Source organism: Fonsecaea nubica, assembly GCF_001646965.1.
Source record: "Fonsecaea nubica strain CBS 269.64 chromosome Unknown Scaff4, whole genome shotgun sequence".
NCBI lineage: Eukaryota > Fungi > Ascomycota > Eurotiomycetes > Chaetothyriales > Herpotrichiellaceae > Fonsecaea > Fonsecaea nubica.
Window position 1 is genome coordinate 80,822 of NW_019173677.1, and position 20,662 is coordinate 101,483.

Genomic DNA, 20,662 nt, shown 5'->3' on the forward strand with positions numbered 1-20,662 from the left:
GTTCCTGCTCCCTTTCTTTCACAGATACTGTACAAGTTCCAACCAAATATACTATACAGGCAGTGAAGCCGTCCCAGTCCAGCTACACGCTCTTCTGTCTCGTCTCCCTTTTGCAAGAGCGAGGATATATCACACATTATTATGACGGTCGACAAAGAATGTCCAAGGCCCCAGCGCCTCGAGCCTTGCACCGTTCAGCCATACGCTTGGTTCACGCGCACCAGTTCTCCCAATGCCGGCCGCAGTCGACTTGGACCAGGAGGAGGGCTTGGTCGGGCGATCAGACTTTCCCTCGAGCCCGTCCTGCTGTGTGGTGGTGGTGGTGGTGGTGGTCGGTCGTTGGCGGTGGGTGGGGGAGACTTTGGCTGGCGGGGGCTTGGGAGATGCGGTTCGGAATGGACGGATCCCACGGCGGTAGTGGTCCTTGGTGACGGTCATGCGGCCAGGTATATTTTTGTCGGCTCACGGGCAGGAGGTGGGTGGTGTTATTTAGTTCTACTGCCTGGGTTTGGTGGCGTTGGTTTAGTGGCTGTGTCAGAGACTGGCTTTCAGCGTTGTCATTCTCATTCTCATTATCATCATCGTCGACTTCATCTTGCTCTTGCTCTATTGCTTGTTCTCGTTCTTCTTCGTTACGGTCGTTGTCGTTGCCGTTATCGTCCTCGCCGTCTTTGACTTGCGCCGGAACCGTCTGTTTCTCAGCCCGAGTCATCGCACGAAACGCTTCGAAATCATCCACCACCTCCTCCCTGTCGGGCCCATCAAAAATCAGCTCGACATGATCACCGTCCGGGTGATGGAGGGTCGAGGTGGCGCGGATCCGCGCCAGCCGGCCGTACGTCCGCTGCTGTCTGATGCCCGCGGCCGTGTTGGCTAGGGCGACGTACGCGGGGCGCGAGTTCTGCGCCAGCGCCACCAGCTCGGAAATCGAATCCCAGCTGTCCGACGATTGGCGCTTTGCCATGACAAACGCGATGTGGCCGATCGCCAGGACGATGTGCGCCAGGAGAACCACCATCGAGAGGGCCCCCGCGAGGCTCTTCTTCAGGGCGAAACCCGTGATTTCCATCTTGACTCGCAGGGTGGTGGTCGATGAGTCTGGAGGAGGGGGGCGCAGGGCATCATGCTCGGCAATGATGCGCTTGTCAAAGTCCGGGAGTGGATCGAATAGCGAGAACGGCCATTCTGACGGGGATCCCTTGGTGGTGGCGTCGAAGACGCGGTATGTTCCAGTTCGGGCGAGTCCGTCGGTGATGACACTGCTGATGATCGATTCGAGGAGCACAGTCCTGCTAATGCCCAGCTGGCCGTCGTTGACCCATGTTTCCGCCAAAGATGATTCAGCCGGTGTCTGCGAAGACAGGTCGTCAGCGAGACCGGAGGCACTGATGATACTCTCCATCGTGGAGGGGTTCCAAGGCTCTGCGCCAGGATCTGAGTCGTTAGCAACTGGATTCAGCATGTTCAACCAGTCGTCATTGAACGCGACTCGCCCATTTGTGGCCGGTTGCGGCTGGCCCTCCGGTATAATAACCCACGACGGCGTCCGGGCTCCGTAGTCTATATTCCACGGGTACCAGCCGGTCCAAAAGGAGTATTCGTCGGTGTACACTGAGGTCGGAACCCAGCCGGCCTGAGCAGAACATGCCACAACAACTCTTGAAGTCGATTGTTCGTCCCATGCCGATTCAAGCACCGCCCCGATGCTGACCGTGCCGAACTGGTCGGGTAAGTGAACCCATTGGAAGCGAATGTGGCCAACAGCGGTGGCATTGAGACTGTCAACGGTCAAGTTCGCCCCCTCGATGTAGTCAAATCGGCCGCTGATAGCTGGGAAACGGATCGAATTTGCACCCGCAGAGAGGTTTTGGGGCTCGCCACATCTGATGGTTGTGATGGCGGAGAGTGCCTCGACTCCGATTTTGCGGTCATCGACTTGTCTGTCAGAGACCTTCATGTGAGACTCCAAGGCTGTCCACCACTTGTTAGCTATTCGTTGCATTAGTGTCGAAGGTGCGGCGTGAGGCAGCACGAAGAAGGTAGCGGTGCCAGGGCTAAAGGCAGTGACATTTCTGGCGTTACCCAAAAGATAACGGGGCGGAATGGGAGAGGATGGACTGCCAACAGGCCAGTAGAACCGAGATCCAGATAGCTTCTTAGCATAAGCAGGGACGTCGTAAGTTTGAAAGTTGGTATAGTTCATTCTGCTCCAATGCTCTCGGATAGAAAGGTAACCTCCAGCAGGGCATACAGCGAGCTCAGTAGATTGTGAGCCATTGCACATGCTTCGCACTGCTGATACACTGCTTGAGATGTCGGAGGGCCAAAAATCGGCCTGCGAGCCATTGAGATAGAATTGCGTTCCGCCAGCTTGCCAGGTTTGGGACGAGGGGACGATCAGTGTGGCACTTGAAGGGCCTGCAAGGGCTGCTATGAGTCCTGCCACGCAGAGAAGGATCACAAACCCGGCTTTCCTGAGCCTGTGGCCGGGAGTCATGACGTTCAACAATCCACCACGGAACTCCTTCGTGAAGAAGAAATCAAAACTGCCAAAGTTGAAGCCTGACCCGACCAGCCCCAGCGGGAGACCACACCCATGCAGCAACTCATGTCTGATGGCGTGGAAGACAATAACGGATAAGCTGGCAACGATAAAGAGTTCATGGATCTTGGCGGCAATTTGAAAGCTCATCAATGTGATGGTCTCGGAGGCGAAGTCTGCGCCGATGTAGGTGCCGTGGAAGCTCAGAGTGAGAATGACAACGGAGATTGCAATGGGAACAACATGGGGAGCGCAACGCCACAGAGCTTTCCAGGTCGAACTCGACACAATCACCTTCTTTTGCTCTGCATAGTGCTGAACAACTCGTCGACGGTGAAGGGGTAGAAGAGGCAAAAGAGAAAATAGTCTGGAAAGCAACGACATGACGTGGGAAAGGATCCAGGGACATACTGAAGAGCGCAGTCTACCGAGTACAGCATGAGGAGGCAAGGTAGACATAGGCACGAGGCATCAGAGGAGCACATTGGGCTGATCGAATAGACGACGGAACTTGTAACACAGCGCACCGAGACGTTTCTGTTGGACTGGCCAGGGCTTGATTTAGTGTCTCAGTGCGCCTGGGGAGGACAAGTGAGTGATACATGATGGCCTGTAGAGACAGTCTGATGTTCCTCGAGCTGGTCAGGATCGAAGGGTGTGGCGCCATGCAGGGTTTAGAAGGGAGTTCGCCAGCGTCAAGGTTGCATTGGCTGGCGCTTGTAGCATATTGATCTGAAACACACTGGGGGACCACATGTGGGCACACACGCCTCAATGTATGCAGGCTGTTTTTCAAGTGATAAGATGGGTTGCTTGACGCTGGGGGCGGGCTTGGTCATGACTGCCTACGAGTAGGTAGAGTGGTTGCGACATGCGTCTGGAAATTGGTCAGGGGTCTGGTGGTTGAGGCCGTTGATATCAAGTCCATCATCTTTCTTTCTTTTTCTTTCCTTTTTCTTTGTTTGTGTAGCGGATACAGCACAGGTGGACCCTTGTAGGCTCTTGGAAAAAATCATGCTGCTCGTGTCATAACATCTCGTACAGTGCTAATAGCAAACTGTCTGCTCGAGGTTAGGTTGACTTGGGTTGATCAGCGAAGTACAAATAAGAAGTTTTGAATGACAGCTCGGTTAAGCAAGCCAACCAGTTTGTGGGCACGTCAACCACGGGCCAAGGGCCAACGGGCGTTGCAGGGGCCACGGCGGACGATTCCGTGAAGAATTATGACCAGGGGACCAGGGATTGGTGGCCCCTTTAGCCCTTTCTGGCCCTCCTATTACAGTAGTGGCCAGTGGCCCCCCCATGTCCCCTATAACCTGTTGCCCCGTTTGCCTGTCAAGCTCCCGCACGGAACGAGCGGCAAGTCTCCGGCGCCCCTGAGCCCTGAACCCTGAGTCGCGCTTCCAGACCTCTAGAGGCAGAATGCTCCTCCAACACAGCGCTCATTTATTTGTTTAGTTCCCAACTACCAGCAACTAGGCTCTAATGAAACCGGCTCACATTCCTTCCACCTAGCAGTAGTGGCCAAGTTGGCTACAGGTAGGTAGGGCACCATGGACCTCGCCTACGATAGGCGCTCGCTTTGGTGGGAAAGCAGGATTAATACTACTCCTGCATAGGTAGGTATAGTAGGTTGATGGCAACTTGCCAGAGGCTTTTCAGCTTCTATCCCCGGAAATGCGAATACTTTTGTATAAGAAATGTTCGTCTTGAGACAGCCTTCTTCTTGGACGAAGCTATGTCGTTACCGTGTCGGAGTCCGGACAATCTGGGTTCTTCTGGCATTCTCAATCTTTTACGCCCTCGCGCTGTTGTATTCCCGCTCCATCAGTTTCCGCGATTCTTCGTCTGTGTTCTTTGATCCCAGGCGCGCGTATGATCATGTGTACTCGGCTCATCGTGCTGAACAGGCGGACGAGTACATCACCTCCATCGGTCGCTCGGAGCGACATGCGCCCAGCCATCCGGAGCCTCCTTTGCTGTGCCTGGGCATCGCCACGGTAGCCCGTCGGGGCACTCAGTATGTGCGGACCACGGTGGGATCCTTGTTCGCAGGACTCTCTGAGGAAGAGAGAGGTGCCATCTTCTTTGACCTCCTCATCGGTCACACTGATCCAGCCAAACACCCGGTCTTTGCCGAACACTGGCTCGATGTCGTACCGGACCGGGTACTACAATATCCAAACGACACTGCAGAGCTGGCCCAGCTGCGCGCGTGGGAAGAAGGAGGGTGGTACAGGAACAAATCTATCCACGACTACAGATATCTGTTGAGGGACTGTTATGATACTGGGGCTCACTATATCGCCATGGTCGAGGACGATACCTTGGCTGTTGAAGGTTGGTTCAGGCGCTTGGTCGATGCTCTCGCCGTCGTCAGGGTCAAGATGGATGGCTCCCACCCTGGACGGCGTTGGCTGTATCTTCGTCTCTTCTACACGGATGACCTTCTGGGCTGGAACAGCGAACAGTGGCACATATATCTCTTCTGGTCTTTCAGCGTCTGGAGTGCCACCATGACAGTCCTGTTGACAGCAAGAAGACGATTCCCGAGACAGCTGGAATTCTTCACCCACGAAGTGGTCGTCGCCATTGCCGTCGTCTGCATCCCGGCTATGGTCCTCTTGATCTTCCTCACGGGGAAACAGACCACGCTGCCTCTGCGGCCCGGGGTCCGAAAAATGAACAAGTACGGATGCTGCTCGCAAGGCTTCGTCTTCCCCCGGGACATGGTGCCAGTGGTCCTGGATAAGTTGCGCATCGAGACAAAAGGCCTGGTCGACATGCAGATGGAGAAGATCGCGGATGCTGGAGCCTACATTCGCTGGGCCGTTGTCCCGCCCCTTGTGCAGCACATGGGCGCGACCAGTTCCAAAGGTTACGGCTTTGACGACAATGCTCGGCGAATATGGAGCTTCCGCTTCGAAGAATATCCCTTTTGACTAGTAGTAAGAAATGTTGCTCAAGGGTCTCAAGTGCCCTGGTTGTTTAGTTTGAGTGGTTTGCATGTATATTGCGAGATGTCGATGCATATACTTACCTAGGTATCTTTTGTAGGATAAGAGTCGGAAATTGTATCTTCGACGGGAAACATGTCTCACACCGTGACACAGCACTGTGACGTTGACAACCTGTTTGTGACCTTGGACAGAGTTGAACCCACCCATCGAAGAGGACATACTCGGTATACTTGGTGCGTCTTTACATCACACGAAACATCACACGATTCTCGGACGGCACGGTTGGCCATACCGGGCACAGGCACCGATCAAGAGCAAAGGGGTCATTTCGTCGACCGCAACGCATTCCCATTGCGCCTATCCTTTCCTACCTAGCCTACATACCCTGTTCACGTGTCCCAGCTGGTACGCAGAGGTAGCTACACAGTCCACCCTCTGCCGAATCGTATAGTTGTCTTGCTGCCATGTACACAAGGTCCAAGTGTATGCACATGAATATATCAGGTAAACCTAGTCCAGATGATGACCCTGGTAGCCAAACCCATCCACTTCGATATTACCCAGGTGCTTGTTGTATCCAACCCTACCACTTCACTTCACCTCCTCTTCCCAACACCATGTCGACTCTACAATCTCGACCCGTGGATAATCTTCATATCCACAACCAACTCCCGGCCACCATCGTTGATGACCAACACGCGAACGCTTCCTCTACCATCGGCGAACGCTCGGTCAATGCGGTTGAACAGACCGCCCTGGTCAATGACAGGCAGTCCCTGCTTGACATCGCCAGTCTCGGTCATGCAGACGATCATGCCATCCTCGCGGATGTCCAAGACACGGTACTGCTTGAAGACGGGGCCAAGCATGGTCTGTACGACAACGGAGGGAGCAGGGTTGCTGATGAAAGAGCTCTCTTCGTGCAATTGGCGGGTGAACAGGTCGACACCTAGGTAACGATATTGGCCAGTCTGAGAAGACATGCTGATCCGGATGACCTGCGAGGGACGGCCTTGGAGGAGGAGAATGTCACCAATGCGGATGAAGTGGCATTGGATGGGAACACCGCGGCCTCCGAAACGAGGCTCGACGAAGCGGACTTGCTCAACGGAGCCATCACGCACGCGGGTAGGGCCGCTGGCCTCTCTTGTATCCGACACCACTACCTCCTCACGGCCACCTTCATGATGATGGTGGGAGAAGGGGTGCAAGATGCGGTCAGCGGCACGCTCCACCCCGCGGCGGAAGCTGTGGTAGTTGCCATCGTCGTCGTAGTAGCCCATGTCTCTTCTAATTGGTTGATCGACCTTGACTTCTTGTTTTTGGACTGTGACGTCGGCTTGTGCGGGACGGCGACGTTCGTATTCAACGTCGTAGGTGGGATCGACGCGGCGACGGTACTCTCGCTCAGTGATGTCTAGTTGAGATTGAAAAGACTTGTCGTAGGTCTGGCGGCGGTCGTAATCAACCTCGACGTGATCTCGAGTGTCTCGGCGATCGATTTCGATGTCAACGTTGGGGGCTCGGGCACCTCGACGGTCAACCTCGATCTCGACGTTGGTGGCCTTGTAGTCAGCGGGCCCACGGTATCTATGATCGGGACGGGTAGGTTAGCAACGGCTCGGAACTGCCGGGCAGATCAATGCGTTAGAAGCACAGGCACAAATCCAAGCAGAGGGGGCGGGCATTGTTGCACGGAATACATGCAGGCACGTACTTCTCGCGTGTGAGCTCTACCTCGGGGTATCGTCGATCACGCTCCTCAGAGATTCGCACGTCCTCTCGTTGATATTGATCGCGGCGTGGACGGTTGTCTCTGTAGGAGATGTCGACCTCTTCCTTGGAAAATCGAGTATCTTCCCGTCCGACGCGCGACGAAGTTCCGGGTAGTTGAACTTCCCCTTCTACCTTTGTGACGGTAGTTTCTTGGGCAGAAGCGTCACTCCTGTACGTAGACGGGAAGACACTGATTGGGATGGGGACTCGGGCGTCAAAGTCCAGATTGCCAGCTCTGAAAGGCGCCTCAACTCTCTTCTCCCTTGCGGCAGTCGAGAGTCAAGACTGTCTTTGGGGGAAACTGGTACTCGGGAACGAGGACGTGAGGAGGAAGAGTTTGCAACGAGGAAGCCAACAATGCACGCTGAGCAAAAAAAGGATCAACAAATGCTTGCAAAAATTTGGAGCAAAAAACGGCCAAATGTTTACAGGATGTGTTTATCGGAGTGAAAGAGAAAGGGGAAAGGAGAAAGAGCTGGGACCATCAGCAACAAGAGGGCTTTTTAAGGAGCAGTTTGGTGGAGATTGAGGATTGGGCCCAGCTGAAGGGCGACTCGTCTGTCGTCCAGTCAGTGCCTGCGCCTGCGACACACAACAATCGACACGCTTGTTACGCTTGTTGACCCGGTTGTCACGGTAGCGAAAACGCGAAATCCCAATACAGTTTAGTTTGTCTCTCGGCTCCTCCACCGTCCGATCTGGGTCCACGAGTAACGGTGCCTGCGGACTGCACAGAGAATATTATTCCATCTCGACACAATTTCTTCTTGGAAGAAAGAGAGAGACTGTGTGTGTGATACCTCATGTTCATGGATGTCCCGGCAGACGACTTGACAAACGCCCAACACCGATCTTCTGGATGGTGTGTGCCACACTTGCATTGCTCCGCTCTGACCTCGTCCTGTCCGCCAGTCCACCAAGTCCGTCCTCCATCGAGCCCAAAAGACAATCAATCCATCGTGTATCCTGATCATTGGCCTGGTGTTACCCTCCTCCCTCCCCAACGCAGCCAAAGAAACCTTGCATCCAACGCCCTACCCAAATCCCCCGGAATCCCGTGCATCACATCTCACACCTTTCTGCCAGTTGACGTGAAGAGAGGGACATGGTTGACGCGTGGGTGGACACGGCTTGGTCCTCTGCCTGCAGCTCCTCAGCTCCCGTCACTCGAGCTAGCTGCATTGGCGCATTTCGGCATCCCATGCAGCTCGCAAAACTTCCCCACCAACCATGGGCCACATGTACAGGGATGCAGATGCAAAAAGAGAGACATCTTCCAAAGACACCTGTAATCAAACTGATGCATGTGGGATTTTTTCTTTCCCATGGGTTGAAACGTTTCTCCTACTCCTTCCCATGCCCTTCTTTGGGTCTGTGCCATCGGTCTCTACGCGATCTATCCAACTTTTCCCAGAACAAGGCTTTTGTAGGCGCTTGGAACGCATAGTAAACAGGCCAACTCAACTCAAGATATTCCAGTGCTCGTATCCAAAAAGCCCTTCCACCCCCAACCGAAGCCTGCGCCTTGCTATGCCTTTCTAACAACTCATAATTGGTGTATCCTGCACCCCTCCATGACAGAGCACCAACCGCAAAGCATATTCTGCGTTAGTGCCTTTGCACACAGTTCCATTCATACTGCATTCATGATTAGCCAAAGCTCTCCGCTGCACAGCATGTCAAGTCAAGGAAACTCACCACTCGGCCGTCTTCATCCCCAGTGTAGACAACTTGTGGCATGGGGAGGATGCAGCTGATCCCTGCATTCACGTTCGCTCCATCATCCCGGCTGCCGTCAGCATGATTGAGCTGTCGAATGAGCTCCAATTCAAAGCGGCCATCACGGACCACTTTGCTCCAGATACGGACCTGACCCCTCTTGTGGCCGGTAAAGACCAGGTCTCGTTCCAGCCACTCGTTGCCCGCGCCTTCGTAGCATGCGCACGAGACGATGCTCTCCTGCGAGCGGTCTCCAGAGTCCTGTCGCAGGAGCAGATCGCCGTTAAGGGTATACATGCTGATTTCATGCCCGTGACAGAGGACTATATTCCCCGTAACGTCGTTGATAGCCGCACATTGAACTGGCAGATCGCCATCCATCCTGCGGATGAATTCGCTGCGATTGAGATCCCAAAGCATCACTTGTCCATCTGTCGAAGCTGACAATAAGGCATTAAACGACTTGGATATAGCCAAAGAGCTCACGGGTCTGCGGTGCCCAAACAGTGTGGCCCGTGGATGCAGTTCCACAGTCTTCCCACTTTCAATGACTGTCCACACAGCTACGGTGCAGTCTGTCCCACCAGTGATCAATGTTTTTGAATCAGCGAACAACGCGCAAGACAATTGCCCAATATGCAGATGCTCAAAGAGCCCGATCTGCTTTCTGCTCTCGGTTGAGTAGAACCGGACACTGTTGTCGGAAAACCCCCATTCAAGGTACATGTCGTAATCCGGAGGGATGTTCAGCCTAAATGGCCCTGAGCACAGCAGCCGATCAGACTTCCAGGAATATCTGAGTGAAGCCACTCTTTCCCCTGTTTCTAGGAGTGTTGATGGAATCCGAGTCAACGATTCTGCGGCAGTATCAAGCCGTTTGTAGCGATGCCGGATCTGTTCTCGCGCAGGATGCGGTTTGGTAAAGACCTGATATGGGGTCTGACCGAAATTGTGGATGATGCCAATTGTTGCAAGCCGTTCCATTGGGTCGCTAATGGCGTCCAGATCTTTCGCACCTTGGTATGATAGGTAGTGGAATACGTTCACGGCCTCCACAGCAGCTTCGCCTTTCTGTTTACTGCCAAATATCAGGTCGATCCATTTGTGGAGATTGCGGCTAACATAGGGACTCTCCAATGCTTCGCGCTGTTTGGCAATGAATATGCGAGGGTCACCCTTGGCCCAGGGTGGAAGCTCAACATTTCCGATCGACTGCGATGTCTGCCTGGTACCGAAGTCGAAGTCATTGACGTTGACTAAGAATTCCGGCAGGTAATAAAACTCAGGGGTTAACTCGCGGACATCGCTCATGTTCATTCGGGCTGCTGATTTCCAGGCCCCTTCTATTGAGAAGAACATGCGATCTGGATGATCAAATGTACCCCCCTGTAAGAGGAGATACGACTTGACGAAGGGTTGTAGGCGAATCAGGTAAGATGTCACAATCATGGCCGAGGAGTAGTGCGTTCCGTAATGGAAAGCCGGGGTATTGTTGTCGCCCATTTCTGCGAATGTTTGGTATCGTTCTCTGAACTCTCTCTCGCGTTCCATCGTTTGACAACCCATTGGTTTGGAAAGATCGCGAAATGTTCTTGGGTCTGTGAGGTCTAGTTCGTCACTCGTGTAGTCCGCGATGACCCACGGGAACACGGGATACTGGGTCAAGTCATTGTACGTTCGTCCCGCCATTGTGTTGATTAGCATGAGATAGTGGAAGTTCGACATTTCCCCCTTTTGCCATTTCCGAGTTGCGGCTAGAGAGCTCGACTGCTGACCAAAGACATTTGCAAACTTGGACCCAAGGGTCTGTGGTTCGTCGTCCACACTTCTTAAAGTCTCGTAGCGCCAGGCTGTCTCCGAATGACTGCCCGCTCCGTTAGGTGATGGAGCTTTGGCGCTGATAAGACTGTGCAAGTCGTTCCGAATGTGAGGCGAGACCACAGTCAACAAATAACTTCTGCCATCGCCAAAGAAGATTTCGATCGCAACATCTCGAAAAAGAAATCGCCGCTTGGAAACGCTGATAATGTCGGACCACTTCCAACTTCGAGTGCCATGTTCGTCACTCCGGGAGACGATTTTGCGTTCCGTGACATCGCGGCCAGAGATCATTCGCACGTACGGATCCCGCTCTTCTTGTGGCGCTTGCCAAACATTCACGATCTCGCCATCAGCCCGCTGGAAAAAGTTGTCGAGGATGTAAATATAGTCCTTGCCCAGAATGAGGAGGCCTTCCACCGCTTCAAGTCCTAGAATACGAGAGATGTTGGCAACGTGCTTGACCTGGTCTCCGCGGTGAAGGCTACGCATCACCTTCCGATTCTTGTCCTCGAAATCATCCATTTCGGTATTTGGATCTTCAACCAATTCGAAACTCTCCTCGCCTTCCATGGCCTCGCTTTGGGTTTCACTGTCTGCTGTTTGTTCGGTGCTTTCTTGAAGGGATGGGAATGGTTCAGTTCCGCTGTTGACGCGCTTCGGGGTGTCGACAACTGGTGTTACGCCACCGGGTGTTACACCTATCGATTCCGCTGTGGACATTTTGGTGTTTCTAGTATCAAGCCGCAGTTGTGGCATATCAGATCCTTTCCTCTTCGGCTGTTGATCGTCTTCTGTGTAGGTGTAGTCCTCGTGTAATCGCATTCGCATCCGATTCCGTCCTTCGGTTTGATCCAATCTCCACTTTCTGGATTTATTCGTGGCAAACAGCCCCGCTGGTTTACTTGTATCTCTCTGCATCCGATTAAAGCTGGCTTCGGTGTACACCAGATCATCCTGCTGATCTTGGACCAACCGCTGGTGCTTGAGGTATTCAGAGGAGTAGATATTGGCAGTCCAATTTTCGAAAGCGATCTCATGGCGACGAATCAGATCCTCACGGTCGGCCTCTTCTCGTGCCCATTGCTTGAGCTTCTCTCGCCGGCGTGCTATTCTCATCCGTCCGTTTTCTTCAGTCCTTTTGTTTTCTGAAGTGACGAACCCATTCCACTGCCTCGAAAGGGTATCAAAGAACAAAGAATCCAGCTCATCGCGGTGCTCGTCGACCCAGTAGAGAAAAGTTTCATTGTCCAGTTCAACCAGCTTCGAAAATCCGCCAGTCAGGCCTTTCTGCTCCGTCGTGTCGGTCTGCCCGAAAATCGCTGCTGCTTCATCCGGCTTTTGGACTAGTATGATCCTCCACAAATTGGCTGCCGCTTGCCGAACAGCATCAGTGTTGGAAATGAGGTTGGCGTACAAAAGGTAACAAATCAACTGCAGATTAGCCGATTGAGTGTCTTCACCGGACAGTAAGACCGTCTGCCAGTAGGTCAACTTTTCCAGAAAGGGTAATGAGTCGTTGTCATGAATTGATGAGAGACTGAGAAGGACTGTCCGGAAAACGACAGCGCGGATGATGGCGACGGTCTGCGCACACAGTCGAACGCTCTTCAATTTTGCAATATCGGGGCGTTGAAGATATTCTAATATGGATCCTGATAAGTCGAGTACCGGATCGGCACCTCCAATGAACCATCCCTCGAAGAGAGCCTCTTCAAGGTGTCCGAAGAGGCGGGCTAGGTTGGTCAATACCCTAGGCTCCGTTAGGATCGTCTGATTTAGTGCTATATGGTTAGCGAGCTGCGAGACGGTGTTTCTTAAGATCCACGTTTCGAAGTAAGATTGGTGCTCGATGAAGCCAGGTGGTGTCTTCAGAAAAAGCCCGAGTCCTGGAAACTCCTTCCGAACTAGGATTTGATCCATGAAAACAGATATAACTATCTCCAACAAGCCCTGAACAATGGAATGACCGTCGTGAAGTTCTGGCACCTTTCCCGTAGCAGAGTTTGAGCCGTTCGAGGGTGAAGCTGCTGTGGAGGTGACGGAACCAGTCTGGCGGGCGTGGTCCTTAGTGACGAGCACAAAAGATGAGCCTCTTCGAAGAGTTTTACCTCTGTTCGCCGCAGACGAGTTTTCTGTGTCGATAGTCCGGACAACAGGTGGAGCGGTCGAGAGAGGATGGACAACAACGTCCCCACCATCAAATGTAAGCGTTGAATCCCGGGCATCTAGCTCCGTCTTCGCCTCGACCACGTCAGACCCAACCACAACAGGAAATAACACGGCAAGAAGATCTTGGATGTATGAAGACGTGGCTGCAAAATCCCGGAATTTCTGCGACCGAGTGTGAAGGTCGGCAAGGAACTGAACAACAGTGTTGAATGTCTCGACGTGTTGACTCGTTACAATTGTGAGCAACGGGTTCGGTGGTGCCATTGTTGACATGGAAAGTCGCTCAGGTGGTCCATTCAGCTCTTCCAATGGTGGCGCCAGGAACGAAGCAGCTTGGTGCCTTTTCGACGACACGATGGTCTTCAGGCCGCTCTGCAACATGCCCGTGATGACTTCGAGGATTTCTGGATAGAACACCGAGAGCTCTTTCTTGTTAGCAAAGAGGTCGATGAATCCGTACAGATCAAAGTTTCTATCCAGATCTAGATTTGCAACGTCAAGATCAAACAGAACTGCGAACAAGGCAGGCCATAACGCTGGAAGATGCCACCATCTCTTCAAACGGTAAGTCATGATGGTGAAGCCAGATGTCTTGGACGTATCCTTGAATTTCTTGACATAGGCATCGCCGTGGACGACAAGCAGTCTCGCCAGAATTCTCATCGAAAGCACTACGACTTCCGGCGACGTCTCGGACAGCAGATACAGAAGCCACTTGTTTGTCACGGTTTTGGCAAATTTCTTGATTAGGCTGTCGTCGTCTTTGCGGCACAACATTTCCGAATAGAGGCGAAGAACCTCCATTCCAATCTCAAAATGTGACAGAGTCGATATGCCGTCGTCTTTAGGACCGTGAGATGATCCGGCTGACGAACTTCGTTGTCGGGCTTCCCGGCGTATGGGTTTCCGCGCTTGTAAGCCCACATTGCGTTTGTTCACGGAGAATGTTATGAACAGAGCGAGAGAGCGTAAAGTTTCCGCCGATAACGTTTGAGGCAAGAGGACTTTGATTGCTGCCATATACTGTGGCATGATGGGACGCATCACGGGCTCGGATTTCAAAGCTTCCATCAGACGTTTGAGCACTCTCATCCTTGTCAGTCTTCTCAAGTTAAATCGTTTGTATTCGCTTTGCTCCGCAAACACCAAAAATTGATCAAAGTATAATTGCTGCACAGGAAGTGGTCCACATCTCCAGAGGCTGGTGTCTGCTACCAAAACTTTGTAGGCCAAAGGGTTGTTGATGACAGATTTTGTCAAATTCTCAGGATTATAGCCGGTGAAAGAAAGGATGGAAGTCAGAACCCGCATGCTCAGCCCGGTCCTATCGAGTCTTGATGTTGGGATTGCCCAAGCGACTTTTGCAGCTTCTCCGTTGCTTTGCGAGGGAAGGCTGAGCTTCTCTTTCAACAGCATGGCTAGAATTGCGTAGCCGCCATCTCTTTCCATCACTTCGCTGTTTCTCCAACTGTGTCGGACGGTTTCCAGCAAGATGTCGACGGCGAGGGCAACGTCTTCTGTCGTCCGGGCTCGTTGCACGAGTCCCAATCCGACCGCACCGCAACCGCCCAAACGCCAGCTGGCATCGTCTAGTGATTGCGGGACCGTCACTGTGGGATCGCCCATGAGCAGAAAAACGCCCCGAGCTTGAGTCAATGCATCGTTGATCGAGGGCACTGCGCCATTGATCGCCACGGCACTCGTACCCGAGCGGGTATAGGCCACAAGATTTTTGGCTGCTAGTTTTGACAATGACTTGACCAACTGAGTTTCGTCAATGTTATTTCGATCGTCGTTATCGAGGATTGTCGCAGGGGAAACGTTGATCAATATCTTGTCCTCGCGGATGAGAGTGCTTGCCTTCTGACGGATAGCCATGATGAGTTCTGACTGTTCCTCCTTTCCCGGATGCAACATCTCGTTCCGCAAATTCAGTGCCGCTGAGGCCTCGTATGTCTGGAAAGAACCAAGGCAATCCTGAAAGTTACCATGGTACTTTGGGCCGAGATAGTAAAAGACGGCAATCAAGTCATCACTCATGGTCTCTTGAAACAGAATTGCAGAGCCAAGTGACCACTTCGAGAGACAAGCCACTCCGGCAGAACTCGGGGACAAATCCTGGGGTGTACCGAAAAACGCTTGGACCTTGACATTGGTTTGACCTCGTTCACTGAGAGGTGTAGAAGGGTAACTCGCCTTCTGGTGCTCTACGAAATCTCCATCCACGAACAGCAAAGCCTTTGCAGAAGATGTCGTCCGTGGTCGTTTGTGCACCACGCAGATGTGATACCATCGATCTGGCTGAAAAGCAACTGACTTGAACCTGACACTGGGCCTGGTGCCTTGTATCGCTGTCTGCAGAATAAGGTGATGGGTGTCTTTCTCGAGGTAAGCTAGAACGAAACAAGTTTGAGTCCTGTCGAAAGCTCCAAAGAGTGTGGTATGGGCTTGCTTATCGAAGGCGTCAAATCGAGCCCAAAGACTCAGCGTGTATCCACCAGTATCGAGAGGCGGGAAGGGTCTACCAAGAGTGGACAGTTCCGTGGATGCATAGCCATTCTGGGATAAGTCAAATTGCAGACTGGGCGGCTGCCGGGAGATGGTAATAGCCTCATGTAGGAATGAAGCAGCGTCTGAAGACGAAGTGGCTTGTTTGAAAAGGAAATCAGCATCGTCCAGGTTGGAGACCCCTTCCTGGCAAAGAACCAGGGCTACTTCCTTCATCAGACTTCTTTCGGAGGCAGAGAGTTGCTCTTCAAAGATCAGCTTGAGCACCGCAGTTAAAGCTCCAGCCGTGTGTGCGGAGACAATGTTCTGGCGTGATGTCGAAAGTAATTCCTTGAGGCTGAGTGGCAGCGCGACTCTCACAAGTCGTTGCGGAATCTGGCCAGCCTTGACACCGGTTGTCCAAAGCCCTAGGGTCACCGTTAGCAGCTCTGGGACTGCTAGTTCGGTAACGTTTGCCAGTGATTTGACAATGCCTGCCCGTACTGAATCGATCGATTCCTCTGAAAAGAGGTTGTCATCTTGAAAGCTTGTGGATCGCTCCAGAGCAATGTAAATGTCCTCAGTCATCTCCACGCCAGTAGCCGCTGCAAAGAGGATCCCGAAGAATTGCTCCATGTGGAGATCATCGCCTGTCTGGCAAGACAGGAGAGTGAACAGTTGTCCCAGAGTGCATTGTAGCGAGTCCCAACCACCACTATCAACCCTTGTTCTGAAGTATCTCTGATTTCCCTCGTGACCTTCCAAGCCCGCCCCGAGGACGCCGAACCATTGTGAAAGAGACTGAAGGAATGACTTGGCAGTTGCAGGAGGTTCGGTTGGCATAGAGTAAGTGTCGACAAGTGAGCGAAGGAGACGGAGCAGCGCTTGGAAGCCACCGGCTCGTCGAAAGCCACTGTGTGCTCCGTGTATATCACTGTCATCTTTCAGAAAGTGGCGCAGTTGTTGCAGACAGGCTCCCTGATCAAGACTGTTTTGCAGCACATTGTAGGAGCTGCGATCGAGAGCGTCAAGACTCTTGACGAGTTGTGCAATATCCTTGTCTTCCGGACGCAGGATGTCTGCGGTCGACACGGCCCGCGAGCGAGTGTGGGTGTTAACGGTGAGGCCCATGTCTTTGTACAACTCGGGCCCACCTCTTATCTGGCCTTTGCACCGTAGACGATATTTGCCGCGACAGCATAGGGAGAGGTAAAGGCGTCACCAGGTTCTTTGAGTCAGAGTGTGTCTGGAAGTCTGGTCAGAGACCAATACAAAACACGGCAGGCTATCGAACGGTCAGCATCGGGATATGCCCTGTGCTGGAGCAGCGGGGAAGGACTGTAGATCTTTCACGGGCGGCGATGGCGCAGACAGACGTAGGAGGGGTGTTTGCTAACAGGTTGGGATGCCAGTTTCATGTAGTAGGCATGTTATGGAGTACAATAGTCACTATTGTAAGGGCTGTTGCAGCATTCCACCGCATATGAAGGGGATTCACTGTGAAGGTGGAAAACTGCGGGTGACGTTGGAGTCCGCACTTTGTCGGAACCGCTAGATCTCTATTTTAGCCCCCGAACATCACCTCAGCCACCAACAATGGATCAATGACTGAGAATTTCGATGAGATAAACCCTTCTCGGGACAAGATGTAACTCCCTAAAGGAGGCACCGATCAAGATTTCACAGGGATGTAACACTCTCACGTGGCGATTTGGAATGAATCAAGATTGGGATACTTCACAATGAACGCAGCCTGATTTCACGTCCCCTTCCACGGTCGGTCCGCGACATCACAGTCTAGCCCAAAGCGAGGCGTCCGATAACTTGCAAGCCACGAAGGAAGGCTCTGCCACCCACTACCCGAAGGAGTTGGATTCGTGGGTGCGGACAACAATTGAGATTGAGAAAGCATCTTCCCGTTGAAAATCTTCGGAACATATGGTGCGTGGCTTACTAGAGCCCATGTTCTCTCCTGCCTTTCTCCATGTCTTCATTCAAGCTCTTGACAACCTCTCTGCTTGCCAACCGCTCCATCCACTCGTTGTACTTTGTAAACTTATCCAACCGCTTCTCCTGCCCCAGATGCTTCAGCAAGTCCTTTGCGAGATTGGCCCAATTGATAAACGACAGATCTGCATATGTGCATGTATCCCCCACAAGATAGGCTTGCTTCGTGGTGGTGAGATGAGTATCAAGCACGAAAGTAACCCGCTCTATCTCATCAACGTAGCGTGTGATGGCGCTTGGGATTTTCTCAGGATGGTATTTTGTGAACCAGATGGCTTGGCCGAAGTATGGTCCCTGGCCTATAGAAGGATCAATTACTTGCCACTGACTCTGGAACAGGAACGTGATTGGGAAGTGTTTTGTGGCAACACAGATCGAGTCTGCGTCGAGGGGACTAACCTGAAACCTGAAACATCAACCACTGCTGCTGTAGGTACTTTTCAGGAGCGCTCTTGTAGGACAGCTTCCCATCTTTGTCATACTCGTCGATCAGATATAGGATGATCGCGCCAGACTCCCACAGCGTTATTCCAGTGTTGGGATCCACGATTGCGGGCACGCGGCCATTCACATTGACCTTGGTGAACGACTCGGACTTGACATCGGCAAGTTCGACAATGCGCCAGTCGAAAGGAATACCAAGTTCCTCAAGGATGATGCGTATCTTGTACGGGTTGGGCGCTCCCCAGTGGCCGTAGACCGTCAGAGGCTTTAGTGTACTGGTAGCCATCTTGGTGAAGGAGGACCAAGTGTTTTGGGCAAGAGTAGGAGAAAGCTTTGTCACAGAAGACCAAAGGTGTCGCCGTTATGTATACCTCTGGAGGTAATTGAATAGATAGAAGAGCTTTGCGCAGGATCTAGGATTTGGGCTGGTCCCCTTCGACTTTTATACCCCAACAGCTGCTGACCTTCATGGTCGGCCGGATTGCAAATCGTCGTCGCATGCTTCTTTGCTCATGATGGACTCCCCACAGTCACATCGCAGCCGCCTAGTTTCAAGCTTGGATTCGACCGAGAAGTGGCATGGGAAGGTGTTGGCAAGGCCAACAGGGGGAAAGCAGGACGGAGCCCCGTTTTTTGTTAAACCATCATGACATTAGTGGTATAACTCAAAGAGGTTTAGTCTAGGGCTTGCAAGTGTAGCCTTACACAACATCCCAAGCCACTCACCATTCTACTCTTCTACAACACGAGGTCAGCAACAGCCACGCTTGCTCGCGAGAAACCCTTTGACTCCCCTTGGATCTCGTCCGAGACGGAGGACGGAATGCTCCAGTACAAAGCCTCCAATCGCCCCCCTGACTTATTGAGTCCGAGAAGAACATTCAGCATCGGCCATGGAGAAAACCGATTACCTGTTTGTGCATTTGACCTCGTCTCCTAGGGATCGAGTATCACAGCAACTCCAATACGCTGCATGCAAGGCCCACATTTCTAGGAGAGTTCACCGGAAACGGCGACAAAAGCAGAAGAAGCAGGATGACGATACGGGCAGCAGTCAAGCTCCGGACTTGGCTCGTAGTCTCTCCCTACTGCCTCTCGAAATCAGGGGCAACTCGGACCCTTTCAACTCCCATATGATCACAGTGTCGCCCATTGTGAACCAAGCAGTCTCATTTGTCCGGTTCCATCTCAATCGGTGCTGGTCACCGAGTTACATGGCATATTTTCAGGACAACAGCCCTGGAAACTGTCCCATATTAGGGACTAGCAGCACAATTGGCACGATGGCAGCAGAATGGATCTGGTCTTTTTTTATTGCAGACGTGGGAACGTTCTGGTCTGCTGTGGCCAGCATACTGCCACTAATGATTCGCTTTCTTCCGTCAGAGAGGGCACAAGAACTCCATCGAGTTTCTCTAGAGCTCAAGGCAAGGATCCTGGCAGGCCTGAGAGAGACCCTGCAGGATAAGCCACTGAATTCCCAGCCTAGCATGACTCTGATCTATCAAGTCAAAGCGCTCTTTCGTGAAGCTACGACAAGCGGAGACACCCATAGTGCCAGCGTCCATGCAAGGCTTCTGTTCTGGCTTACCAACCAATTACCTATCACAGAATGCCAAGGGGGTGAAGATGTCCTGGGTATAGCTTTGTGGGGGGACAGTCTCTCAGCCTTGTTTCAACTCCGACGACCGATTTTCAATTACCTCAATTGGATGCCTCAGATCGTTGCTACTACATGGAATTCGGCAGAACCCTTGCTTCCCAATCTTCGGGGAGGTCATGTACCTGTACCTGAATGTGTGGTGAGTCCTCAGCTTCGAGAGGCTTTCAGTCACATCAGGCGGGTCCTCAACATCGGTAAGATTCCAATGCCCCCTGACAATGACGAGCATCTCAGGCGTGCCCGGTTGATCTTCCACTGGGTTACCACCAAGTCCGAATATCACATAAGCAGGTTGTTGGATTTGTATTTCGATCTCCTAGAGATCGAGAATCTCAACGAGCTGTCTGAAGGCGGGAGGCATACCGAGGCTGCTCTCGCGCTGGCTCTGTTATATGTTTTCCAAAAGAGCTTCAGCGACACCTCGCAATCTGGCTGTATTGATGTTCACGACAGCGCGACCATCATTCTCCCGGCCCTTCTTACCAGAATACAATCTGCGTTTTCGAGCTGCTCCCGAACAGAACGGATCATGTACAAAGATGCACATTTCTGGATACTCTTTATAGGCTCGTTTTGCGAAGAGCACTTACGGTACCAGTACTCACAGGGAAACGATAGGAACGGGGAGTGGTTCCATCAGCAGCTTGCCGAGCAAGCCCTCGGAAACAGACTCATCAGGTGGGGTGATGCCAGAGTTGTGCTTGGGAGATTTGTTGTAAATGATTTTCTCATGCCCCCCGCCCAGGAGTGGTATGAACAGAATTGTCGATGCTAGAACTCGGGGGATAGAGATTAGGAGACAATGGATGCTTGTACTGAGTACCTCGTAGACACAGAGGGATGTTCTCCGTGCCAGGTACCCGCTGACGTGTTGGGGGTGGAGATATGGGCGAGACGGGGGGCGTGATGCGTGATGGGGGCACATGGATGAAAGCAGCCAATCTGGACCCGTGGATAAGTTCAGGGTCCTCCGGGATCCGCAACCGGCCAAAGTGCCTTGCCGTTCCTTGCCAGCAGTCACTCGGACCCCCAAGCTCCCCGGCAACAACTGGGTCTAGCCCGAAGCTGCGTAAG

General features: G+C 52.6%; 5 protein-coding genes across 5 annotated transcripts; 2 read left to right on the plus strand and 3 right to left on the minus strand.

Moving 5' to 3' along the window:
* Positions 1 to 280: 280 nt before the first annotated feature.
* AYO20_00958 (hypothetical protein) lies at positions 281 to 2,926 on the minus strand (the record flags this gene model as incomplete). Its single annotated transcript, XM_022639265.1, has 1 exon — positions 281 to 2,926. The coding sequence occupies one exon, from the start codon at positions 2,924 to 2,926 to the stop codon at positions 281 to 283; it is 2,646 nt and encodes an 881-aa protein (XP_022504573.1).
* A 1,316-nt stretch (positions 2,927 to 4,242) lies between these two features.
* On the plus strand, positions 4,243 to 5,484 carry AYO20_00959 (hypothetical protein; the record flags this gene model as incomplete). Its single annotated transcript, XM_022639266.1, has 1 exon — positions 4,243 to 5,484. One exon carries the CDS (start codon positions 4,243 to 4,245, stop codon positions 5,482 to 5,484), a length of 1,242 nt encoding a protein of 413 aa, XP_022504574.1.
* Positions 5,485 to 6,128: 644 nt separating this feature from the next.
* AYO20_00960 (Beige-like protein) lies at positions 6,129 to 16,605 on the minus strand (the record flags this gene model as incomplete). The annotated part of the gene is made up of 3 exons (XM_022639267.1): positions 6,129 to 7,092; positions 7,220 to 7,410; positions 8,977 to 16,605. The coding sequence occupies 3 exons, from the start codon at positions 16,603 to 16,605 to the stop codon at positions 6,129 to 6,131; spliced, it is 8,784 nt and encodes a 2,927-aa protein (XP_022504575.1).
* An 822-nt stretch (positions 16,606 to 17,427) lies between these two features.
* Positions 17,428 to 18,211, minus strand: AYO20_00961 (hypothetical protein; the record flags this gene model as incomplete). Its single annotated transcript, XM_022639268.1, has 2 exons — positions 17,428 to 17,780; positions 17,881 to 18,211. The coding sequence occupies 2 exons, from the start codon at positions 18,209 to 18,211 to the stop codon at positions 17,428 to 17,430; spliced, it is 684 nt and encodes a 227-aa protein (XP_022504576.1).
* A 607-nt stretch (positions 18,212 to 18,818) lies between these two features.
* Positions 18,819 to 20,363, plus strand: AYO20_00962 (hypothetical protein; the record flags this gene model as incomplete). The annotated part of the gene is made up of 1 exon (XM_022639269.1): positions 18,819 to 20,363. One exon carries the CDS (start codon positions 18,819 to 18,821, stop codon positions 20,361 to 20,363), a length of 1,545 nt encoding a protein of 514 aa, XP_022504577.1.
* Between the last annotated feature and the right edge of the window lie 299 nt (positions 20,364 to 20,662).